The sequence below is a fragment of the Polyodon spathula genome, chromosome 21 (genome assembly GCF_017654505.1).
Source record: "Polyodon spathula isolate WHYD16114869_AA chromosome 21, ASM1765450v1, whole genome shotgun sequence".
Lineage (NCBI taxonomy): Eukaryota > Metazoa > Chordata > Actinopteri > Acipenseriformes > Polyodontidae > Polyodon > Polyodon spathula.
In genome coordinates, this window is record NC_054554.1 from 12,627,512 (window position 1) to 12,655,202 (window position 27,691).

Genomic DNA, 27,691 nt, shown 5'->3' on the forward strand with positions numbered 1-27,691 from the left:
AATACTTACAGAACCTGTAAATGATATCCCACCTACAGGCAGGAGATGTCTATCCAGGTATAAAACAAACACTACATCCACTAATATTTTTTAAAGCATCATTTCACAAGCAATACAAAATAAAAAAAATAACAATAAACAGAATTTTAAACTGTTGAAATCTATGCAAACAACATTAGGTATATTTTTAGACCTGCTTATGGAATGTTGGCTTGCCCTCAACACATAATTACAGTTTGTAGAGAAGCCTTTCTTTTTTTTTCTTTTTTTTTTTTTTAAATTGGTGTTTGTGTAAGAACCAGAAAGAAACACTCTGCCCAGAACAGAAAGCATATGGGGGGACTGTACCTGCAGAGCAATGTAGAAGAGATGGCTTGGAATGGCTAACGTTCTGATGTCGTGACTGAAACTGGGAACATTTGATCGAGTGACTAAAAGCAATGGACTGACACGAAGGACAGCCCAGGTCCCAATGATCCCAACCCAGATGCAGCTTCACTGGGTGAGTGTGGTGGTGATCACAACATGATCCTCTCTACAAAGGATGGGCTGCATTTCTCACTAGGCAATCCTGAATAAACAAACAGTCCAACATAAATAAAATGACTGGAATCATACATGTGTGGGTTTTACTTTTATTTTTAAATGGACATTACTTGTTGGGCATAAAATTCAATTCCGTATCGCAAATTGTGAACCGATCCCCAATGACTAAAGGAGAATACCCGCTTGGCTGCCAATCCAAATGTCTGATGGCTATGACTGTGTTTCTGTGCAAAAAAAATGAAATGAAAAAAAAAAAAATATTGTGGCTAAGACATTAGCTGCTACTACATACTATTACTTCATTAAAAAAAAACAACAACAATTTTTAATATTTGAGACAGACTTTAACACACTACTCTTGCTTGCCCCATATGCCAGGCTTGCTTCCGTTTGTCAAGTCTATTTTAGGTACATTCAAAAACCTCGCATAAACTGCACCCTGCCACACTCGGATAATTAAACTGTTTGAATGCTGGTCTATATGAAGCTACAGTGAAATTCCATTTTCTAAACCAAATAGGTCTGAAATGACAGAAATAAAACAGAACTCTTATACCACCAATACCTGTTTTCCACTCACAGGAGAGGAGGCATTTCAAATTTCATTAATGCAAATATCTTCAATAAGCAATGAAGCAAACTGTTTTTCAGTCCTTAAGAATTAATAAATATATTAACTCACACAATTTGCAGTGGCAGTCAAATGGATCTCTGTGCGATATTGCACTGTAGGCAGACAAGCTCAGATACTGTAGGAGGCATTTTCACATCTGTCCTCCTGTAAAGTATATGACTTCCTCTGTCTGCCTGTCTGACTCATTAGAGCTCACCCTCTCGCCTGGGAAACATCCTTGGAAATATTTTTGGAGACGTTTTCTAAAGCAATTGTACATATCAAAACATTGTACAAAGAGACTGCCAACTGAACCTTGTTGATAAAAACATCATTTTTATTTTTATTAAAAAAAAAGTTTCCTCCTCCAATAATAGAGGAGAGAGCAAGAGTTTCCAGAAACATGGTCATTAAGGAAGGAAGGAATGTGTTGCTGGTTACTTTTCATCCAAATCTCCCCTCCTTCTCCTCCAGATAGTAGTTTATACTGTATTTAAACAAACAGCAACCTATTAGACTCTGTCTAGCCTTATTGGAAAAACAACAACTATTCTTAAGGTACCTTCACACAGTACATGTACTGTGCATATAGAAAGTCTACACCCCCTTTCAAAATGTTCCCCTTTTGTTGCCTTACAGCCTGGAATTAAAATGCATTACATTTTTTAAAATTTATCTACACATCCTATCCCACAACTTGCAAAAAAAAAAATTATAATAATTCTAGAAATTTGTAGAAAATTAATTAAAAATAAAAACTGAAATAGCTTGGTTGGATAGGTGTCCATCATCCTTGTAATAGCAATCCTAAATTAGCTCGGGTATAACCAGTCGCCTTCAAAATCACACACCAAGTTAGGTGACCTCCACCTGTGTTAAATTGTAGTGATTCACATGATTCCAGGATAAAGTCAACAGTTCCTGAGCACCAAGGCGCTTTCAAAAGATCAAAGTTGTTGAAAAGCACAGATCATGGGGTGGGTATAATTATTATTATTTTTTTTTTTTAAAGATCAAAAGGCCTTGAATATCCCTTGGATATGCACGATCAAGACAATTATTAAGAAGTGGAAGGTGCATGGCACCACCAAGATCCTGCCTAGATCAGACCGTCCCTCCAAACTGGATGACCGAAAAGGCCAATGGCAACTTTGCAAGAGCTACAAACTTTTATGGCCAAGACTGGTCAAAGTGTGCATGTGACAACAATATCCCAAGCACTCCACAAATCTGGCCTGTATGGTAGGGTGGCAAGAAGGAAGCCATTAAAAAAAAACCTGCTGCTACCTCTGCAAGAAAGCTGTAACTGGGACAGAAGTTCACCTTTCAGCATGACAACGACCCAAAGCAAACAGTCAAAGCTACATTGGAGTGGCTAAGAAACAAAAAGGTAAATGTCCTTGAGTGGCCCAGTCAGAGCCCCGACCTAAATCCAATCAAAAATTTGTGGCATGACTTGAAGATTGCTGTCCATCAACGCTCCCCAAGGAACTTGACAGAGCTTGAACAGTTTTGTAAAAAAGGGTAAAATATTGCCAAATCTAGGTGTGCAAAGTTGGTAGAGACCTATCCCAACAGACTCACAGCTGTAACTGCTGCCAAATGTGCTTCCAAGTATTAACTGTGGGAGGTGGAGACCAATTATGATCTTTCAGTTTTGTACTTTTAGTATATAATTTTTTTCTCAATAAAAACTTTTCCCCTCTTAACAGTGTGGAGTATGGCATGTAGATATGTGGGAAAAATTCATTTAAATGCATGAAACCCTGAGGCACTGATACAACAAAACGTGAAAAAAGTTCAAGGGGGTGTAGACTTTCTATAGGCACTGTATATCCACAATTTGCCTTTTGTTTGTAACACAATTTATTAAGCATAGGGTTTCAGAAGGGAAAAAAGCAAAACAAGCACATATACAGCAACACCTTCCTTATCCAAACATGTGCCTGTATTGCAATGCAATACAACATGTGCTAACCAGTCCTTAACCTCTGGTATTTACAGAGCAGTGCAGTGCAGTACTGAATGTAATTAAAACTGTAATTAAAACTAAAGGCGTTGTATTTCAATTTTTGTAGGAGGTTTAATGGCAATATTGAAGACACGGAGAAAGACTTTTTCATTGCATTGTATATATTTTTTATTAGTACATATTAGAGGTTTCACTGCACAGGATTTTCTGTCCTTTAAAAACTATATCATATCTCCACTGCTATGACAATACCATATGAATACACTGATCACTGAAACCTGATTTTTAAAGGAGAGAACTCTTTACAATATATATTTTTGATATATTCATTTATGTATTTTGTTAAATGAATAAATACATGGTCGTCCTTACCACATTTCAGCAGCGTTTGCTTAAATATTTGAGGCAGTACAAGTGGAACCTACCAAAGGGGAACTGGCAATCACACAAAAGTGGGGTCAAAACAGCGTGCATCTCAGCTGCCACTACAGTGGTGTCCAAAAAATAAATGGTTAACTATAAAAAAATCACACCCCAAGCCAGACTAACACTTGTGTTGAATATTTTTTATTTAAAAACACACACAGTGCAGTACAGCTATGGCCAATATTTTTCAATCACCTAGAATTTTAGGACTGAGACATAATATAAAAAAAAAAAAAGAAAAAAGTTCATGAACATAATTTAGATTTTTTATTTAACATCATGCAATCAAAGAAACGGCAAAATGATATTGCAAGTCTACCAGAAGCCATAATAGAACAGTATGTGATGTTAGGTTAAAAAATGTTTTTCAATTTCAAGTATATGGAAAACTACAAAGTGGTATGTAATTCAACATGTTTAATTAACATTATTGGGCAGGTTTCATAAGACTTTATGAAGTAAAATGAGCTCCTTATAAGGTGATGCAAAACTTTTGGTCATAGCTGTATAATTTGTTATTTAAAAAACGGACCTTTGCAGTAATGTGCCTGTAGTAATTCTGCTGCTTCCACCGGGCACGAGCTGTAGAAAATCAGAAAGCAGCTGCTGCTGGATGTTTGCATGCCTTTGGCCTGAACGTTGACACACAGCCACTTGCCAAACTGCAGAGATCTGGTTGCAGGACCGAGGAGCTTGTCCGGTGTTAGCCCTTGTCTTTAGAGGCTGTAATTCACTGGCTGAAACCTGGCAGGTTTAAATGGGCCAATATCCTGATATCTGGGACTCAAGACAGGGGAGACACAACATTATAATTCACCTTCCATCTAACTTTAAAAGGGCCCTTGAAGCTGCGTCTCTCTGTACTGGATTTCCAGATGGCTCACCTCCCATCACGTGATTTAAAATTCAGCTGGCAAAGGACATGGAAAGTGAAGAAATAGGATGCAGCATTTGTAAAACGATCTTAGATCATTCCATGTTTTTGATTTTGCTCATTTTAAATAATTATCAGAAACTAGGGCTATCAAGTGATTAATACAAATTAATCTTAATCTTGGTTTTAATCGCATATGTAATTGATACAATTACTGCATCCATGTCATTCTTTTTTTATTACTGATGCTATTAATAATAATAATAATAATAATAATAATAATAATAATAATAATAATAATATTTTTAAAGTTCTTCTTATTACCTATAAGGCCTTACATGGTCTTGAACCTTCTTATCTTCAAGATCTGCTGACCCCAATTTCCCTGGTCGTTCCCCGAGATCTGAAAATGCTAATCTTCTGACAGTCCTTAAAATGAGTTGAACTCCTCGGAGCCATTTAGTTATAATGACAATCGTCTTTGGAACTTGCTGCCTATTCTTATCAGAAATGCTAGCACTTAATATTTTAAATCCTATCTGAAAATGTATTTGTTTGATCTGTTTATTTGTAGTTGGATTATATACTACACACAGGATTTTATATATTTCTTTTGCAAAGCACCCTGGAATGCTTGCATGAAGAGCACTATATAAGTGAAATCTATATTGTATTGCCATTGTATTATTATCATCATCATCATCATCATCATCATCCAAAAAACAACCCCGTATGAAAAAAAAACAAAACAAAAAACAACCTGTTGGGTTAATATTGTTGTACCTTCTTTATAGTTTTATATTTATTTACACAGAATTATACAGAAATTCTAGCATTTGAGGTTAAATTGTTTGGGCCAACTGCAAAATCACAATGGGGTCAGTTTATTACTCACCTTACTGCATTTTTACACACACACACATACATACACACACACACACACACCTACCTCTAGAATTATTGGCACCCTTGATAAAGATGAGCAAAAAGGCTGTATAAAATAAACACAGGTAATGAGCTATATTTTATGCTAAAAATATAGGAAAACTATATGCTTTTATACTTTTTTGCTCAGAGAAAACATTTATTTTTAACAAGTAATATTTTTTTTTCTCAAAAAGGTGTCAAAATTATTGGCACCCTTAAAGATGCATTAACATTTTACTTTAAGTACATCTCCATCTTAAGGAACTGTATTGTGGCCTATCATGGCTTCCTGTTTCACTGGGGTATAAAAATGAGGTAACACGCATGTAAATTCCATTTGTCATCCATCACCATGGGAAAAGGCAAAGAACTCACAAATGAAAAGAGAAATTGTTTTTTTCTTCATAAATCAGGCAATTGGTACAAAAAAAATTGCTACAAACCTAAATATACCACTTACCACTATTGGGGCAATAATTAAGAAGTTCAACCAGTGGAACAGTGGTAAATCTGCCTTGTACAGGACGCAAGTGCATCTTGCCCCTACGCACAGTGAGGAAGATGATTCGGGAGGGAAAGAAGAATCCAAGGGCCACGGTTGGAGAATGACAGATCTTGGCTGCATCTTGGGGTCACCAAGTCTCCAAATCTACAATTAGACGCCACCTCCATGCCAATAGCCTATTTGGAAGGGTTGCCAGAAAAAAAGCCTTTACTGAGAGCAATCAACAAATGTAAGCACCTGGAGTTTGCTAAACGGCATAGGCACCTGGATTGGAACCAGGTGCTATGGTCAGATGAGATGAAAATAGAGCTCTTTGGCCACACAAACCAGCGGTGGGTTTGGTGTCGAAAGAAGGATCCGTATGCAGAAAAGAACCTCAAACCTACTATAAAACATGGTGGTGGATCTTTGATGTTATGGGGCTGTTTTGCTTACACTGGTCCTGGGGCCCTTGTTAAGGTCAATGGCATCATGAACTCTACGAAGTACCAGGACATTTGAGCCAAAAATGGTTGCCTCTGCCAGGAGGCTGAAACTTGGCCACAAGTGGATCTTCCAGCAAGACAATGACCCCAAGCACACATCAAAATCCACAAAGAAATGGTTACTTGATCACAAAATCAACATTTGGCAATGGCCATCTCAGTCTCCGGACTTGTGGTTTGACTTTAAGTGGGAAGTCCATATGCGCAGACCAACGGATACCAAGGATCTGGAAAGATTCTGTATGGAGGAATGGTCTAAGATCCCTTCCAATGGGTTCTCCAATCTCATAAAAAATTATAGAAAAAGGCTCAGTGCCGTTATCCTTGCAAGAGGAGGGTGCACAAAGTACTGAAACAAGGGTGCCAATAATTGTGACACTTCATTTGTTTTTAAATAAATTTATAATGTGAGAAATGTGTAATTTCGGTTGATTTCCTTGAATCATTAATAAAGTACAATATATTCCACATGTTGGCAAATTACAATATAGCTTATTACCTGTTGTTACCTGTATTTTATACAGCATTTTTTGCTCATCTTTAAAATTTTGGAGGTGCCTGTATACATTATATATAAGTAACAACTGCATTCCACTCATTCGTTCGCCCCTTTTAAAACTTAGACCCAACACAGGAATTGAAGGTTTCATAAGAACATAAGAACATAAGAACATAAGAAAGTTTACAAACGAGAGGAGGCCATTCGGCCCATCTTGCTCGTTTGGTTGTTAGTAGCTTATTGATCCCAAAATCTCATCAAGCAGCTTCTTGAAGGATCCCAGGGTGTCAGCTTCAACAACATTACTGGGGAGTTGATTCCAGACCCTCACAATTCTCTGTGTAAAAAAGTGTCTCCTATTTTCTGTTCTGAATGCCCCTTTTTCTAAACTCCATTTGTGACCCCTGGTCCTTGTTTCTTTTTTCAGGCTGAAAAAGTCCCTTGCGTCCACACTGTCAATACCTTTTAGAATTTTGAATGCTTGAATTAGGTCGCCACGTAGTCTTCTTTGTTCAAGACTGAACAGATTCAATTCTTTTAGCCTGTCTGCATATGACATGCCTTTTAAGCCCGGAATAATTCTGGTCGCTCTTCTTTGCACTCTTTCTAGAGCAGCAATATCTTTTTTATAGCGAGGTGACCAGAACTGCACACAATATTCAAGATGAGGTCTTACAAGTGCATTGTACAGTTTTAACATTACTTCCCTTGATTTAAATTCAACACTTTTCACAATGTATCCGAGTATCTTGTTAGCCTTTTTTATAGCTTCCCCACATTGCCTAGATGAAGACATTTCTGAGTCAACAAAAACTCCTAGGTCTTTTTCATAGATTCCTTCTCCAATTTCAATATCTCCCATATGATATTTATAATGTACATTTTTATTTCCTGCGTGCAGTACCTTACACTTTTCTCTATTAAATGTCATTTGCCATGTATCTGCCCAGTTCTGAATCTTGTCTAGATCATTTTGAATGACCTTTGTTGCTGCAACAGTGTTTGCCACTCCTCCTACTTTTGTGTCATCTGCAAATTTAACAAGTTTGCTTACAAAAAACAACCCAAACGACGTCTACCGAACGTGGCTCGACCTATGGGGGTGCAGAGGGAGCACAGTGGAGGACCAGGTGAGGAACTATGCCTGGTGGAGCACACTCCTGAGCTCTAGGTCCAGCAATGGGAGGTCTGGAACCTTTGGCTCGGTATCCCGGGGCAAGAGACCAAACTGACCAGCGCCAGACAAGCTTTCAGGCTGTGGTGGAGGGACCTTCATCACCTCCTCCCCTTGTGTGCTGCTTCTTCCTCCGGGGCAGGAGACAGTGGGACTTCTCTTTCCTGCACTGGAGACTGCGGTGCTTCTCTTGCCTGCTCCCACTTTCGGAACAGTAGCGCCAGCTCTGTCGGTTTCAGATCTGGCAGCCCCCTCTCCTGTCCTGCTCCTCCCGAACAGCAGTATTTCTTTTAATTAATTAACTCTTAATTTTGTATCCATTTCTATGGGTCTTTAGGGGCGTCCACACACGCTGCCACCATATGTAACAGAACTGCACTCCACTTGTTCGTTCTCCCCTTTAAAAATTTCGATCCAACACAGCAACTGAAGGTTTTAGTGCCGAACCGCACTTTTAATAATATAAAATAAAGTAGCAGGTCAACGACTAACTCACAGGATGGCTAAGCCATTTACCTGACATACTATGTTACTAATATTATACAAACTAGTACCTCAGGGGACACAACTACCATCTCATGCATTACATGATATGCAGCACACGGGGTAAAACGGGGAGGTTGGTTTCCACACTATATACCCACCTATTAAAGGCCTCATATAAACCTCTGGTGCTTGCTAATATCTGGAATAGAGACATATCTCCTGCAAACAAACAAATATGTTGTGCCTCCAAGAATCCTAATCGTCAAATCCATTTCAAATTTCACAAAACCACACAGGTCCTCCAAATTTAGAACCCCAGGTACTCAAAAGTTCTATAATAGTGTCTTATTCAGAGGCGGAGGGCTCGGACAACTGCCTCGGTCATTTTTCATAGCTGGCTATGGCCCTGATGACTATATTATTTATTTTGGCAACACAATATTTGTCAGTTTGAGATGAATTGATAAGTTTTCAGGTCCCTGTAATGTATAGACTGTCAGAATTATTTCTCAAAAACATTTTTATTCACAGATATGTAAATATATATACATATGTTTAAAAAAAAAAAAAAAAAAAAAAAAAAAACCTGCAATAGCAGTCGAATTTTACCAATGAGAAGAATATTCTGTTTACTGGAGATGCTGCATTCAGTACCTCACATCAGCTGTGACAGAAAAAGAGACACTCCAAAATGGGAGGTTTTTTTTTTTTTTTGGTTTCTGCACAGACTCCCCCACCCCTATGTTACCAGTCAGGAAGCAAATCGATGCAACGCACAAACTAACTAGATGCTGATAAAAGCCTGTTGTATTAATACAAAAACAAGTTTAAAAATAGTAAATGGCTAGAAATAATAAAAATAAAACACATGTTAAAATTAATCTCCAAATAAATTAACATGTTAAATCGCAGAAGTTAACTGCGATTAATTGACAGCCCCACTAGAAACATATTTTTAATAAGTAGTTGTTGCTATTAACATCAAGCTTAAGTTTAGCGCACCTGAGTTCAGCAAAAAATGGCCAAATGGAATACAGCCAACTCAGTAATTTTTTAATAATCATGTTAATTCACAGCACTAGCTTTTGTTAGAAATTATTCTGTTTCACCTGGTGGTTACGTGTGCTCCCTACAATTGCCTGCATCACAAAACTTCAGATCCTTATGTGACTGCAAGCAAGTCATGGACTCACACTGTAATCTTCTGTGGGTATTAATTATTTTGGAAAGTAAAACAAATATATAATTCTTGAACTCATTTGCCAATTATTAAAAAATATATAATTTAATAATGGTTTTAGGCATACATCTGTTAAATCAGCTTAGACCCTTACTACATAATATTTATTATGTAGTACCATAGTTGTAGCTCTGCAATACCTCCAAACTGTAAATTTAAGGATGTTTAATGGTGGTTTGTGAATAGTTACATACCAAACTAAACTACTCAATCTTAAAGGAATACAAAAATAAAGCAAATTATTTATCATTGTGGCATCATCTAAATGTGAACTACAATATGTGAACTACAGGAATTTCGCGATAGAGTACGCCAGAGAAAAATACCCCTCACTCATCCCAGTCATTCTTTTCTTTCTTTCTTTGATTTCCTTTTTCTGTATCAGTCCAAACACACGCAATTGCTACTTAAGACTACCTTGCTTTTTACAGTGTGTTCAATTGTTAAAGTTCCTGACTGCACCACTAAATAAACCTTGTTTGTCTATTTGGGACCCCATTGTTTTGGCAAACATTTTAATGATGGGGCAGGCACTCTATAAAGGGGCAAGACATGTCTTCAGAATACCATTTCAGTGCAGTATTTTTTTTTTTTTTACATCTTTGCTCCATTTATGCACCACAGAATCGGCGACAAGCGTTGTACGCATTTGTGCTGCAATCAGAATACAGCCCTAAGAGTTTTAGTTTATAGACAGATAGAGTTTAAGATGTTTGTGTTAATACAAGCTTTTTAAAAACATACTTATATATATTATATAAAACAGGTAGTAAATAAAAAAAAAAAAAAGATTTAAAATCAATGATTTTTTAATCAAGTGATTTAAAATCAGCCAAAAACTGCCTAAAACAATGCTATAAAGTGTAGTCTCCAGTTAAGAGTTTAAATGCAAGTAACATTAGTGATGGTTTGGTCTTCTCAGTACTGCTTTTTAAAAACAAATTTAAACATTGGCAATTAAATATAAGCCAGAGCTGTAAAACTTAAAAACAATACATAATCCACTACAGTATCCCTGTCTCTGGGGGATAATCTAATGGACATATTTAAAGCAGGAATTTCTGAATTGGCTACTTGACCAAAATAATCTATTGCTAGACAATATTATAAAAAGACAACAAATGCCAAACACTGTCATACCAGAATATAATAGTAAGGGTCTGCTGGATACATACGGAGTGGAGACACAGCCAATATAGTTCAGAAAACAGCAGTGCGTGTTCTCCGGTTACTGATTACGCTATCCAAGCCTCCTGCTTTCTGGGTCACAGAACCCAATGTAATGTCTAATGACAGAAAAAGATTCGCTCGTCATACTAACACAATCTATGAGAGGATCCTGGTCCAATGCCATAACGCACTGAATATACAGGCCTTGATTTTTTTTATTTCTTTAAAATGCAAATGCTAAAATAACACCTCCTTCAGTTCCTGCATCAAAGCTACAGTTCAATTTTAAACAGTTGAATAATTTTTCTTCCATAGTTTGTGCACATGCAAATAAAATGTAGTGGTCAATCCCAAGGTTTTACATTTCACTGTCAGAATGGCAAGTGCCTGAGTCAAATCAGAAAGCTCTTTTAATGTTATTTAAATTGTTGCTAAGCCACAGCTGGACTGTTTTAACATTACTGCATTCACAAAACAGTAAAATGAGGGTTGAGAAAATATAAAAGTTCTGCCACTGTTTATACCATTAAAATAGACCCTAGAAGGTTTTACTTTTGTTATTTTTGTTATGTTTTGTTACTTTAAATACTAAATAAATGGGAAGCAGACATCTGAGCAGTTAGAGTCTAATAAGGTTACAATGTTGAGGGTGTTTCGTACTTTGGATCAAGTCTTGGTTTAGATAAAGTTTTACTGTAGCATATAAAAAAAGAGAGACCTGGGCAGTATTCAGTAAATATCTGTAAAAACTGAAAATGCTCACAGGTCTACTGTATAAAGGACCAGCATGGTTTAATTGCAATGTGTAGGAAGCAGATAATGGTAAAAGCACAGGGGAGTACAGTAAAGCATAGTAAGATTAACTTTTTGGGTTACAAATATTAACACGATAGAAAACCCTTAGTTTATGCGGCCGAGTAGATAAATCCTCTAAATATATTTCACTGCCTGCCCAGCCTCTCTCTTCAGTTGTGATTAAAAAGGATTCAGTTTCAGTCGGGTTGCCCCCAGGAGTTATTTTTAGAAATGATGTGCGCTGCTCCAATGAAATGTATCCACTCCAGGTTATGAGGTACAGTAATGTACTGTAGTAAAACCAAAACCTAGAGTTAGAGTCAGCAGGGAGAAATAAATTAATTAATTGAAAAATCTAAATAAGTTGATACTAAGCAGATCAGATTAGGGTTTGTTATTCTAAACTCCAATGTGTGTGATTTCTCAGCTCTACACTTCTGACTGCACATATGGCATCACAGTGGATCGTCGTCATGGTGCCAAGTATATCTTGGCCTAACCGCAGACCTTTGCTGCTACTTAAGGGTTTTTGAACAAAACATATTTATGGCTGATGAAACATGGAGAGAATAAGTACTGTACAACATCCACTGAGAGAGGGGTGTGACTCACACCTGCCAAGTCAACAGAACCCTTTCATCTCTATCGCTGTAAGGCATTCTAGTTTAAAGAGCGCTGAATAGCCTGACTAATACCATTAGATATTACCCCCGGTTTCCAGTAGGAGAAGTGCCTTTAGGTTTAGGAATATCTACCGTTTACTCATAGACAGTTATTAACACTAGAAGCCCCGCGGCAGTCATTTTAGCGTTTTTGGTTTTAAAATGTAATTCTCAAGTTGTGCAACACATATGGGGCTGTACGTTCATTAACCTTTCTGTCCATATGTATTAAATATTCTCACAAAGCATGAAACGTGGGAGTGTAGAAATAAAGGAGATTTATTACATTATACCTAAAAGCCCCGGAAGCAGTCACATTGGCCGTCCAAAAAACAATTGTATTTTGATTACACAGAACGGTATTCTACTTTATTATTTTTATTTACCAGTTGCAATGTGTTTAGCTGTAATCAGATTAGTCTCTACTCTCTGCCTGAGTGAATGACTGGCAGTCTATTGTTTTCAATCAGCCTTTTGAAGGCTGGCGCCTGCTTGCCAGCTGCGCTGCTTTGGTCAGTCAATTAGCATCGGGACTAGTGAAAATAAATACCAGAGACTGTGCAGTTTTACTACGCAACAAAATATGGAGTTGATGTTTTGGATCAGATGGCACGGAAGTATTCTGTGAAAGCTGGCTCCTGACAGTGGTCTGTTCAGGTGTTTTACAATGTATTGGACCTAGCAGCCATCAACTCCTGTGTACTTTACAAAGAATGGAGACAGAAGAATTTAACAAGGACAGAATATATTTTACAGTTAGTACAGGAAGTTCACAAGAAGCATTTGGAACAGAGGGAGACTGCCAAGCGTGTACCCACAGCTGAAGCTGGCAACCCCATTGAGAGCCGCAATGCCAGTTTGGCAAGTGCAATAAAAATAAAACTTTGGACAGCTGTGCCCTGTGCAGAAAGGCGGTGTGGAGAAACACATTATCTGTGTTGATTGTGAACAGCCTTAGACTCAAGGTAAAGGAATACCCTTTTGTCGAAAAAAAGAAAAATAAATCCGACTTTTTTTTATAACCTTGTGCAGTGAAATGTTTTTTTTCCTATGTTTCTTTATCTACGTTGTTCAGTTGCTTTTGCTCAACTGATAATAAACTGATTGCTGTTGAAAAGTATCAGAGCAACAGTTGCTGAAATATATATATATATATATATAAAAATGCTTTGGTTTTTCAGATGTTTGTGGCGTACTCAATAAAAAAAAATGACTTACATCTGACTGTTTCTCCTTTCATTATACTATTTTCAGGGCCTGATCTTCGAAAAGTTTGAGCACCGCGCAGAGGGGTATGGGCGTTGCAAATGGCCGTTGTGCCAAGTTGCCATATTAGAAATGTCCTTTTGTGCGTCACAGTCCATTCTGTGCTGTGCAGAAATAAAACGTATGCATCGCACAATATGGGGGGGAGTGGCCAACAATATGCGTGATCCTGGTATATTCGAAGGTATATACCAAGCACAAAACCAGGTTTGTGACTAGCAGAATAAGGATTGTAAAAGGACTGCATTAACTCCGCGCACACTACCATTCCAGCACTGTCTACAAACAGACAACAATGGCAATCGTGGGTAGCATGCAGCATGTCCATCGACATTTGGATGTGAATGATACAAGGCAACCCAGCAACAGCAACCCCGACATAGGCGAAGATATGCTGAAAGGGTGCACCGGCCTCGGCACACATACGAGGAGATCAGCAATGAGCAAGGATTGTCCAGGTATCATCTCAACCGAGAGATGAGTCAGCATGTATGTCACATGCTGCATGATGACCTGGCCAGAACAAACCTGAGCAGTCATGCCTTGTCTGAGCAACTGGTAGTGTCTGTTTGCATCTGCATCCTGGCTACTGGGACCTTCCAGAAGGTAGCAGGTGATATAGTGGGGATCACCCAGTCAGCCGTGTTCCGCCACTTCGACAGGTTCATAACCGCGTTGCTGCAATGTGCTGAGAAACATATTATATTCGCCAGTACCAGAGCAAACAGGGAGGAGATAATGCAGGGTTTTTATGAGGTTGCGCACTTGCCGTGCGTGGTAGGTGCAATTGACTGCACCCATATTGCTATCCGGGCACCTGTTCCGGTTGTCCTGTTCTATCAGGATTTCAGTTGTATTCAGAATAGTGGGAAATTTGAATAGCTATTCCATGCCATGTAAATAGGATATTCCGAATTAATACCCACTTAGTATTTGGACACTATCGGAATACTAGCCCTTCTAGACACCTTATTGAGAAAACCTTTTTTTTTCCTAGACATACAAGTCGTCGTTTTATAATCTATAATATATAAGACAATGGCTTGTGTGCCCAACAAAGCCTTTGCAAAAACTGAGCACAAATATATTAGTACTTGTATGACCCCAAACTGGTTGCCGACTATGCAATATCTTCCTACGTTTTTTAAAATTTATTTATTTTTTAAAAGTTTTTTAGTAGATCAACAGTCAATACCAGGAGATATACAGCTATAACCTTATTGAGATTAAAACCTCTTTTACGAGTGAGACCCAGCCAAGCAGGTAGCAGCAAGTCATTCGGACAACAAGAACAAATACACAATAAAATACAATTAAAGACACAGGCAAATCACATTTAAAACAATAATCAAAATACACAAAAGTAGTCAACTATTTAAAACAATTACAACTCTCAGTCACGAAATCATGCAGTTTACTCTAAATTGCAATAGATATCTGGGTCTGCAGCTTTAGCTTGGACTGGAACTCATTCCAGGACCATGGGACATAATAAGCAAAGGATCCTTTACCAGCCTCAGTACACACATTTGGGATTTTAAAATGCAAAAAAGAACGAGATCTGAGGCTATGGTTACTATGGGAAGCTATAAGGTATTCATTTAAATAAGAGGGGTAATTTACATTGAATAGCCTTATATACCAGAATATACCAGTGCTTCAAACTGTGTAAAGCCAAAGTCCAGCCTACCAAATCGTATAATATACAATGATGAGTATTAAATCTTGTATTTGTATTGTACCTCAATGCTGCATGATATAGAGAGTCCAGTTTACCTAAAGTTGATGGTGATGGAAAACTATATATTGCATCACCAGTCAATCTGCAGCAAAAACATACAATCAATAAGCATCTCTTTTTGTTTCCAGAATAACATACATAACATGTTCATATCATAGTGACGTTTATAGCGTGTTACTCATGCCCAACAGATGAGTGTGGAAACATGCATTCACCTCTGTCCAGCACACTGCCTTCCTTGTTGCACAAATATGCACATAGCGCAATCAAATTTGAATTAGGCGAAAGCCCTAATTCATCTGAATATACCAATACCTGGCAATAATTGCAATGCGCTAGTTCCAATAACTGCGCACTGCTGGCTCAAATAGTGTCAGAGCAGCAGTCCACTCTGGAGTTGGGTACAATAGTACAGAACCCAAACCACCCCCCCAATTCCGCACACACCGGATGGGCGGATCGGTTATGTGTTTTATCACTGTATTGATATGATGGACAGCGGTAGTGTGTTTACATATATAGTTATATGTATTCTTCACTGCTCCACAGGCATATCAGCATCCAACGTGTACCATCAGAGTATGGAAATGAAGACTGAGAGAAGGATGAAGAGGGGAGGGGGGTCCTGTCTGTTATCTTTGCTGTGTGTTGCCACACATCTGTATATTAATTGTATAAATACATCATACACCCATCTTGTGACAGATTGCTTTACTTGGCTATTCCATAGGTTGCTGCAATTATGGGTGAGGGCTGGGCAGCTGCAGTTCGGAGAGCCAAACAATGTCAGGGCACTCTTGCTGTGAAAGATTTTCCTAAAGCCAGACCGGTGATACGATCAACCAATCAAAGACCTGTATTTTCTCGGCAGCATTCCAATCATAAGTTAGCTGAGACGAGACAAACAGTTCTGTTAACTGTAATTTCTGGCTGTTTTTATGTCGCTGTCCAGTCTGCTGAATGTCAATGTTGCTAACTGTACAGAGACTGTTCATTTACTGAGAAATCATAGTTAGCTACATTTAACATTTTAGGGGTGTATTTAGAATTAGTTATTATTCTTACAAAAAAAATGTCATAACGAAAAAAATCCTTAATCTTAATCATGATGTTCAAATGGGAGAGTAGAATGAATAACATAACGCATTTCTGTGTATTGTGTATATAAAAATGCTTGATTGATGTTTACTTTGCAGGTGAATGAACTAGTTACATTTACAAATCAGAGTGTGTCCTACCAAAGTAGACTTTGTCACAGTACGACTTATATAAAAAAAAAATCTTCAGAAAAAAAAAAAAAAAAAAAAAAAACAGTATCCAAAACCTTTTTACATTTTACTTCAAAAACATACAGCTGTGTTGGACCAGCTGGCCTTTAAAGAAACCTATATAGTATTTCCTCATGATACAATACTGTCCGTATTCAATAAAACAGTGGCGTTATCAGTACATTAATTTGAAAACTCAGCGCCTAGCTATGGAGCCAATTGTGTATTTGAATGGTCCGTATGTATGTGTGCAGGATATATTGTGTGGTCTCGTCTGCTGTCATATCGGTACATACTGTGGCAACACCAATGATAGCAGCTTGTCACATTACTAATGGTAACTGTCCATCATTCTGCACTCTCGCTTGGCTGTTGTGTGCAGTTTCTGTATTGGTAGTAAATGCGCACATGGTTTTGCGAGGCACAGACAGATTTGCGAATTGCTCAAAAAACTGCCATACTCCAAAGTCTCGCAACTGCTTTGTGCCGTTTTGGAATATCTCTCATTTTGTGGCAAAGCAATATTTTTTTGCAGGTCACAAATTTAACGAGGGGATTGCATGAAGATCGAAGATCGGGCCCACAGTGTTTTGAATACAGCCGTCAGAAAGACTGCTGTGGGGCTTCTAGGTATGAGTATATCTCCGGTCCTTCTAGTGTTAATGGTGCTAATTTCACAAGGAAGCACATTCGAGGGACCCACTTGCACATACAGGAAGTAAAATTAACATTCAGGAATTGTGTCACGAACATTACTGTAAACAGTACTTTCCTGGTAAGCAATACAGAATGTACTCAAACAACAATGGCAGTAACATCCCCCACTATGGCTGTGTATTCAAAAATAGAGCTATCAGTATGAGGAAAAAAAAGAGTCTGGACATGTTTACTCACAATTTGATAAGAAAATTCTACAGATATATGCAAACACGGAAGTGTGGCATACGGGTGGAGGGTATCCGTTGAATCTGATACTCAGTAACTTAAACTAAAGTATGTTAATACCAAGTTTCATGACAATTGGATAAACCTCGCAAACAACACTTCTGGTTCAGCAGAAGATCTTGTATTAGTATCGCTTTTTCCAGGACACAAACATTTTGCAAATGCAACTCTAAACATTAGTTTAAACAGCTGCTTGCTAATATATACAATCTCTTCCCAAGTTATTGGCCACGTAGACTCATTGCAGTTAGGTCCACTGGAGTGAATCTTGTGACTTAGGAGCACTTACTAACAACAGCAAATTTAAATGTAAACAAAGGCTCCAAGACAAGTCTATTTCAATACTGTTTAGTCTATTAGCCTAAAAGGTTTCAAGACCCTTTGCAAGTTTATTGACAGATGTGTTTAGCTTCGTAAACCTTTTCTAACAATCAAACAACAAAGATTACTTGTGATGCCAAAATAATATTATTTTTGGCAAAAGCTGGATTACAATATGAACCTCAATGCAGTTTTACCAGAAAACATGTTTGGCTTCTAATTCCCCTTTTTCCTGTTTACAGAGTCAGCACTGCTAAAGTTTATTTTAGCCATTCCCAGGATACAGATGGTAATATTAAAAGGAGGAGCATCACCATCACCAATTGCAAACTTTAGTCATTGAGACAAAATGTGTCCATTTTAACAGAACACTGGATCTGAATATGTACAGAATTTCTCATATTTCAATAGTCTTTCAAAATTAATAAACATTGTAATATTTTTTTATTATCTGTAAATTTTAACATAGCACTGTAAAAAAATAAAAAAAGATACATACATATACACACACACACATTATATATATACAGTTTTTCCATTTTTCCAGTTTTTATTGAAATTTACGCAGTTTAATGTCTCAATGTACTCTGAAATTAAAGCATAGAACAAATAAACAACTGGAGATAAAAAAGAAATCATGGAATCGTTTTGTTTAACAAAATTTTATCTAAATTTTTGACTCAAAGTAGCCACCTTTTGCAGATATAACAGCCGAACACACTCGTGGCATTCTTTCTATAATGAAAATCAAATATTGTTCGGAAAGTTCTTCCCAACACTGTTGCAGAAGTTCCCACAAATGTGTTGCACTTGTAGGTTGCTTTGCTTTCACATCTTCTGACCAGTTCATCCCAAACCAGCTCGATGGGGTTTAAGTCTGGAGACTGTGCTGGCCATTCCATGATTTGAAGCCTACCGTCTTGTTCTTTTCTTCTAAGGTAGTTCTGACATAGCCTGGAGGTATGTTTTGGGCCATTATCTTGCTGTAGGATGAACCCCTGACCAACTAGGCGTATACCAGAGGGTATTGCATGGCGCTGCAAAATGCTGTGGTAGCCATTTTGGTTCAGGGTGCCACTCACTCTATGCAAGTCACCAACTCTGGATACAGCAAAAGAGCCTCAGACTGTCACGATTCCTCCTCCATGTTTGACAGTTGGTGTCACGCACCGAGGAACCATCCTTTCGCCGACTCGACGGCGTACAAAAACCCTGCATGATGAACCGAAGATTTCAAATTTTGATTCATTGGTCCATAAGACCTTCTTCTAGTCTTCAGTAGTCCACTGGCGGTGCTTCATGGCCCAGGCAAGCCTCTTTTTCTTATTTTGCCATCTTAGCAATGGCTTTCTTACTGCCACTCGACCTGTCAAACCTGCAGTTCGAAGTCTTCTCTTCACAGTTGAAACTGAGACTTGTTTACTTCGACCAGTGTTAAGCTGTGCTTGAAGCTGTTGTCATGTGAGCCGCCTATCACGCAAGCTTGACTCTCAGAAACTTGTCTTCTGATTCTGTTGTGGCTTTGGGTCTGCCAGACCTCTTCCTGTCAGAGTTTCCTCCAGTTTCCAAGTACCTTTTGATGGTGTAGGAAACTGTACTCACCGACACCTTGGCTTTCTTTGCAATTTCTCTAAAGGAAAGACCTACACTTTTAAGGGTTATAATGGTCTGTTTGTCTTCCTTTGTTAATTGTCTTCTTCTCGCCATTATGATATCAATATACTACTTCCTGCAGTACAATACTGTCCAAATAATGCTTAAGAGGGTGTAGTTTGTTCCAACACTGCTTTTATACAGACAGAAGGTTTGTAAGTAATCAACAAAAGTTGGTTCAAAAGGAATTGTTAGCATCAACTTTCAAGGTTTAATTTACTTCCATTGCTGCAGAACAATTGTAAGTTGTTAACCCATTACTTGTTCCCTGAAAAAGGCCTTTTTGTATAACTCTGAAATGTACATTATTTTTCAGTTTTTGGTAACCTAAACTTTTTTTTTTTAACCTCTGGCAGTTTACCGCTTACCTTTGTACCATTTCAGGTTATTCACTGGACTTGAACTGCTTAAATTTCAATAAAAACTGGAAAAATGTGGTGTTCGAAAACTTTTGACCGGTAGCGTGTGTTGTGTGTGTGTGTGTGTGTGTGTGTGTGTGTGTATATTTATAAACACACATTTCAAAAAAAGTTGTGTAAAGTTTTTTACACGGATTATAAGGTTACAATGTTTGCTTGTTTTATTTTATTTTAAAAAAAGGTTTCGTTTGCCTAAATATTCATACACTGGTTACATCACTACAAATTAAAATAAAAAAGGTATTTAATAGCAAAGCCTGTGGGAGGAATCAATCTGAATTCAAAACCTGAATAAATGTGCGCACAACTTCACAACATAATCTCACACATCTTTAAATTCTCCATTTCCTATTTCCTCAGTTGGGCGATAACAATTCTGTATAGGACATGAAACACAAGTCTCTGTCTCTGCCTCCTGGGTGCTATAGAATCTCAATAAACTGCAGTTAAATCAATAAGAAATATCAACGCCAACAAGAGAATCTCACTCTCGCACACACACACACACACACACACACACACTGTATGTCTAACCATCTACATTGCAGACACAATGCAAGCTTCAACAAACACAGACTGCTAAATAAAGTTTACAAACATGAGCCGAATGTTAATATGTTGGTTAGCAGTGCCGACAGCAGCTGTCCTGCCCCCCACAAGCATCTGGCAAAGCAGAAGTAATGTTCCTACAGTACTATATGTGGACTTTTCTATCAATATTTCTTTTTTTTTTTTTTTTTTTGTATTGTTAGATAGCGAAATGATTAAGGATCTCCAAAAAGTGCAGTGAAAAAAAGATTGTTTTTGTTCTGAAGCAAAATTTTATATTCTTTCATGAAAATATATTTATTGAAAGTTGTACTTTTTAATTGTCTTTTTCAGTTGACCTTTAACACCTGTACTTCACTGCAGAGAAGAGTGTGCCTCTGTGTGGAAACACTGGAAACACCTCATTCCAATTATGATGCACTGAAAACAAGTTCAGTAAACTATGCACCCATGAGTTTAAACATGGAGGGCCGACGTCAATGTATTGATTACAACCTCACAGAGAACAAAAAGGGCATCTAGTATTGAATGTTTTGTAAATGTGAAATAAAATGGATGGGTAAAAAGGAGTAATGGTTTTAAAGATGATGTGAAGTAACGTTAACAGTTTCTGAAATATGATTATAGTTAAATTTAATTGCACAATACCAATAACATGGGAGGATCATATACCAGGAATGATTATTTAGAAAAGGTTAATACAGGTGACCAATGACTGTACCTTTAACATAGAGGACTGTACTGTTATCTTACTCTTTCTGAACTTCAGGAAGTTTTTTTATAATTTCTGTTGCTTTTTTTTTCAAAATTTGGAAATTTCTTATTTTCTCCCGAATTTGGTAAGCCCAAATATTGAAACGCGTGCCATCAGCCATCGGCTTCTTTTCACTCTGTAGGCCCACCATGCAGCCACCTCAGAGCTACAGCGTCGGAGGACCACGCTGCCAGTCTACAGGGGTCGCTGGTACACAGTGAGTCGGGGACACCTGGCGGACCTAATCGCCTAATCGCCCGACTACATGTCAAATTTATGATGACAAATTGTGTATTACAGTACAATTAAGTATTTTGTCTGTCTACTTGATTTCAAACAGGTCTAGACAGATTTGATTCAATCTTGATAACACTGAGTGACACATCAAATGAACACAGAACAGGTAAGGACAAGCCTGCAAATTGTGAAGTATGACCCTCTTGGCTACAGGAACACAACATATACTGGGGTCCAGAGAGAGACAGAGAATAGGAGTTCAAGTCACTTGCATGTTTATCTGACCAATGTATCTTTTTGCCTTGCTGTAAAACCTTAGTTGCCTTTATTCTCTCGTTTAGCAGCAGTGCTGAAGTGGAACTATTTATTACTGCCCCTAGCCCCAGTAAATCAGTCTCTTATTTTCTTCATAAATCTTAGACACCAGCAATGAAACAATAAAAGGGCAAAAAAATGAGCATTTCCACATCTGTCTAATTCTTCCAAATACTTTTAATCACAGAGAGCAGAGTTCTACTTAAGGCAAGACATAATGCAGGAAAAATCAGTACATTCAAGATTCTGGTTTGCAACATGCTTGTTGAATTATTAATTTGTAACACACATGAATACATCTTACTGACTTATTTAAGCATTTAAAATGTATATTAAGTTATCAAGCAGAAATGGGGATACAAGTTTGGGGATCCAGTTAATAAAGTACATTTCCAGAACAGAAGGAGCTAAGCTATCTAACTAATGCAGATACCCAACTTCTGAGTTGTAGTTAGGCTTATCTTCCTTTTGACACTGAAGGACATGCTGACATTCATTCTTTTCTTTCATTGGTTTAAGAAACACTTCTACCTTATTTAATTCTTAATTATTTTGCTGAAACAACTTTAAATAGCATTTACAGTAAGAGTGCTTCCTCTAGCACCTAGTCAGGCCTTACAGAGAAAAAATACATGACACGGTACTCTTCAAATGACAAATGGTAGCCCTGCAAACCGTAGAGACGTTTGAAGTTTCTTTGGCTTCCCTCAGATTTTAGGGATGGATTCCCTGCATTCACAATGGCCACCTACTTTACTGTCAGCTTGTTAAACATCTGGAACTCATCAGCCACTACGGCTTACTGTAGAGCATTTATAGCAATACTTGAAAGAGATTCAACAGTTTAAAACTGCTGTCAGAAAATAATTGCTGTGTACAACAGCACAACAAGCGTGTTACTGTAGTAACATACACCCACTACCACAACTGTAACAGAGTTAGTCATCGATATCACAGATTGACTGATCAACAAGCAAAGATGTAGGTGTGACAAAGATGGACAAAAGGACAGTTTCCTCCAGATTTCACACAAGCCTGTTGTAACTAAATATCTCGCAGTTGGGGGGTGTGACAAAGAGTGAATGAATCTGAATCAACAATCTCCCTCTCGACCTGTGAGAGCACTGCACAGCAGGAATTACGTGCCCCGTACTGAATGGTTGGAATTGGAGGAGACGTGATCGAACTAGCCATCGGAGGGGGCGGGGCTATGGGTACTTTAGGGAGACGTGACGTTGTGATCGGTTCCTTTGTTGTGGTTGATGGGAGGAAACGAGGACTGTTTTTGGAAAGACGGAGTTAAGTGTGTGCTTGTTTTGCAACCATGTGTGTTTTTGTATCGGCAGACTGATCGAGCACGAAGCTGGGAGCTGCAGCCTTGAGGCCAGTGATTCATCCGGACTTTACCGCACCTGCACTTAACCAGCATCACTGTTTCAGCACCGCACCTACAGTAAGAGCACTGTCCAGAGATGTGTCTGTTTGTGTTGTGTCTGTGTTTTTGTATTATTATTTCGGGACTGTAACCCCTCGTTTTGGCTCTGGCGACTGTTGGGTAGGGCCAGCTTTTTCTTTTTGAGCGGTGAAAGTGACAAAGGAGAATTAAAACTTGAACCGTGAACTTTGTGTCTGTCCCTGTTTGGAGCACCTGCATCACCGTCTCACTACGCACAGCAACCCACACATTCACAGGGGGAAATCATTTTTGTATTTTTTTAATACAAGCTGCACTTTTTTGACAAATCAGGTGAGTTTTTGATAAACGCACTGCTGACTTTAATGTATTATTTCATGCTGGCACCTAGAAGAGAGAGCAACAATTATGTGTTTTTATTTAAAACTGAATGCAATTTATGGCATTTGACCTTCCAATAAATCCAGTCAATTTAAGAATCCAATTACCGTACTTCGAATTTAAGACGCACCTTAACAATTTTTTCTTCTCAAAAATAGCCTGCGTCTTAAATTATAGTAGTGATGTGTGTATTAAAAATCACCAACAACTACCTGAATACACATGCAGCAACATGACCGACTGTCAAGAAAAACGAAGCAAAGCGTTCCTGCCTGATCTTGAACAATCCATGAAATACAGGCAGCCATTTTCAAAGAACAGTCATTAGCTTCCTGAGGAACTCAAAAGAAGATTTTACAATTTCAGCATTTTTAACAAACAGATCAGAAACACTGATCATTCCCCCATATTTTTGACATGCCAAGCAATACCAGAGTTAAAAAATTGGGAGAAAAACAGGTGTGAGTAATCTCCATGTGCGTATGTTATGTTCTGACTGTTGTGTTTGCAATGTGACCAATGCTGTTGTGGTTGCTGGGTTACAATGTTGCCTGATGTAGTGGAGTGTTGTGTCATGTTTGCTGTTACCGGGATGCACGATGCCATAAGTGAGTGAGGGGTGTGTGTACAATAAACGTGCTCCGTGGTTAATCAACAACACTGTTTCAGGTCAGTTTTGTCGATACAACAGGATAGTTGAGGTTGTATCTTTGTAATTTATTTATGCATTCATTTATGCATATTTATTTTTTCCTCAAATTGATGGCGGTAAAATTGGGCTGTGTCTTAAATTTGAGGGCGTCTTAAATTCAAAGGAATACAGTAATTTGAGAATGCTTTAAAATTAGAATAGCAAAGCCACTGCTGATGTGCTAACCATACACCCATGAACCAAGTGTGCCAAAACTGCACCTAAAAAAAAAAAAAAAAAAAAAAAAAAAAAACAGAAAAATCCATGCGAGTCCTACCAAAATCCAAGTGTGTCCAACAAAAAACTACACCACGGCATTCATTAATTACTTTTACTAGAAAAACCTGTTAGGAGCTGAGATTTGCGCTTCCTTTGCTCATGTAAAGTGAGGAATGGGTGCTGCTTGTATGAATGAGCTGACTGGGACTCACCTCTGGTGTGTTTCCCTGCAGACCCTGTGAGTGCCGTCTCCTCCGAGGAATGTGCCGAGGTCTGGAGTGCGTTTTCCAAGCTGTTCACACTGTCCCCACTCACCGCGCTCTCATCCCTATGTGAGACCTGCAATCAAAGTAAATAAACTGTTTATTTCTCGCGAGGTATACCACAAGACTGAGGGTGACACCATTACTATTGTGAAACCTGAATTAACAAAAGGGACTGAACTTTGGTGGCAGCAATTACAGAAAATGATGCAACCACTATGCGTGTATGCTTAAAACCCAAAACTATTATGTATCTGATTTAAAGATGAACTTTCAACACAGAATTCACTTTGTGCATATTCTACACCAAGGGTGCAAACGTGTATGGGAGAATCATACATCAAATGATGTGGAATTGTTTCCATCACAGTATGAAGATGGAATTTGATAATCTTACCTCTTGTTTTAAAGATCATATTGGAGAATTGCTTAGGACCTCCTGCCAATGCTTCTCCTTCAGTCCACATTAACAAATAGATATGTCTTATTTATTCTATTCTTAGATCTCAGTATGCTGCTGCTTAAGTTTGAACCACATGTGTTTTTGTTGTGTTGTTTGTATATATTGCAATTGTCTTTTATATTGTTTTCCAGGATCCCATTGTAAATGAGGCCTCAGGCTCAATGTATAAATCTCCTGGTTAAATAAATAAACAAACAAACAAAACTAAACACCAGCATGCATAACAATTAATTACACAATACAGTGCTTCCTGGTTACTTCACTATATAACTGAAGTGCCCTAGCCTGTAAAGTATTATGAAAATTTGGGAATCTACATGGCCTAACAATGAATTAACCAAATCACATAAGAAAATGCAACAATTTACCAATCTTTCGTGAAGATTCAGAACGTGCAAGACCATTTTTTGGTTTGTCACTGAATTTTAGTTTCTTTTAGTATTTCTAAATAATAGCTGGCTAGTTCCTGTTAATACATTGCTAGCCCTGGTCTAACTATGGACAATTAAATAGTAAGTAGCGGGGTTCGGAAAAATATAGTGTTATACGTCCACACGTGTTGCTACAACTGTTTAAATAACATAGCTGTAATTTTTCTTTTCGTTGTTAACATCCCGATAACTTTTTACCCATAAATTTAAATTCGGCTTCAAAACTCTGTTAAAAATGTCTGCTCTAGTGCACGGGGGGTTGAGATCTGTCCTACTGCAGGATACATTTAAATAAATAAATAAATAAACTGCTCTGGCTTTTCTGTCCCGTACCACATCATGGATCATTATTGTTGTGTCACCTGTTTGACCATGTGGGCAATAATCATTACACTTTCAACGCACTAAAGCGGACATTTTGAAAAAAGCTTTGAAACAGACATTAAAATTAGAAGTGTAAAAAGTTGTAAGGATGTTAATGAAAAGAAATTAAAGGCATATTATTTAAACAGTTGTAGCAATACATGGATGGAACCCCGCTACTTACTTTAACTTGTGTGCAAGAAGTTTTTTTTTTTTTTTTTTGGATGAGTGAATATTGGTCAGCTCTATTCACTTTAAATACAATCAAATTTATAAAACAATAAATAATACAATAAAGTCAAGTGTTATTTTTTTATGCGTACTAAACCAGCCGTTCCCAAACGGATGCTCCCCTATACATATGCTGACTCCCATCCAATAAATCCACAGCAATGTGAATCGCCTTCTTTTGATGTATACATACTATCAGTTAGGCACTGGAAATGAAAAGGGTCAAGGTAAAATAGAGCTGACATCATCGTAGTAACTGTTGTATTTTAATCCTACTGCAAACTTCTTACAACAGCTTTCATTAACTTTATTCCCTAGCCTGGGAAACATCACTTTGTTAGGGTTGTTGGGAGAGAATTCTTTCAGTGCTGCTGTCCCTATGAAACCATCTTGCAGCACCCATGGGGCTCCAGACCCCAAATTTGGGTACCACTGTGTTAGATGTTAAATTTGGGATATGCAATCTACAAAGGTTCACAACAGTGTTTGTGCTTTAAAGCTGACAAAGTTAGACTCGTCCAGTAGTTTTCATGCAGTGTGTCCTTGTTCCTTTCAAGATGTGGGTTAGTCCTGTTATTGACTCTGTGCTATGCTATATCACTTTTGTATGATAAGTTTGTTGCTTTGGGATAGCACTGTTTGGGAATAAAAAGCATTTAGTCCACCAGAATCAAACAACTATACCCCTACCCCCCCCCCCCGGGACACAAACATGAAATAGTGAACCATGAAAAACAAACAGATGTACTTTAAACTGTCATGGCAAATGGAAACCATTCAGCTCCAACTAAAGCTTACAAAATGTAATGAGGAATTCCAAGAGTAATACCATAAAAAAAGTGTCCTAAAGACATGTCTGCAGAATGGTTTGCTGAACAGTAAAAGAAAAAACTAAGTGCAAAGTTAATAAAACAAAATGTAGGTTGCTGGCACCCATGACAATTAAAACCAACTGTAAAAGTTACCGTGGTTTTCCCAGGAGTATTCTAGCTTTCTAAATGGCATTAGGTAAGGCTACTTTGTAGCCATAGCCAAGTATAGATTGATAGAAGGAGCTGCACCAAGTTTAGTTTTATACAAGTATACTGTACAGATTTTTTTTTTTAAATGACAAATAGCTAAGACAAACAAATGAAATACAGTATATATCTTTATTCCATAATTAGCCTATATCATTCTATAATTTCACACATCAACACCTTTACACATAATGGGAGATTTATATAAATCTCATGTAATCTAGATCAATGGGTTTTTATAAGAGCCAGCAACATCTAGTACACAGCAGTGTATTGCCAGTAAAACAAAACAAAAACTCCAACAGTAAGACATGGCCTAACTCACATGAAGTGGACAGGAAAGGAATGTGAAGTGCATAGAAGTCAAGGGAAAC

At 37.8% G+C, this 27,691-nt stretch overlaps 1 protein-coding gene across 1 annotated transcript in view; it reads right to left on the bottom strand.

The window, feature by feature from the left end:
* The window catches only part of LOC121296272 (zinc finger CCHC domain-containing protein 14-like), a 65,334-nt gene that overhangs the window by 32,817 nt on the left and 4,826 nt on the right, over nucleotides 1-27,691 (bottom strand). The window contains exon 2 of the mRNA XM_041221614.1: nucleotides 24,760-24,886. Coding sequence (XP_041077548.1) covers nucleotides 24,760-24,886 — 127 coding nt within the window. The remainder of the gene's footprint in view (nucleotides 1-24,759; nucleotides 24,887-27,691) is intronic.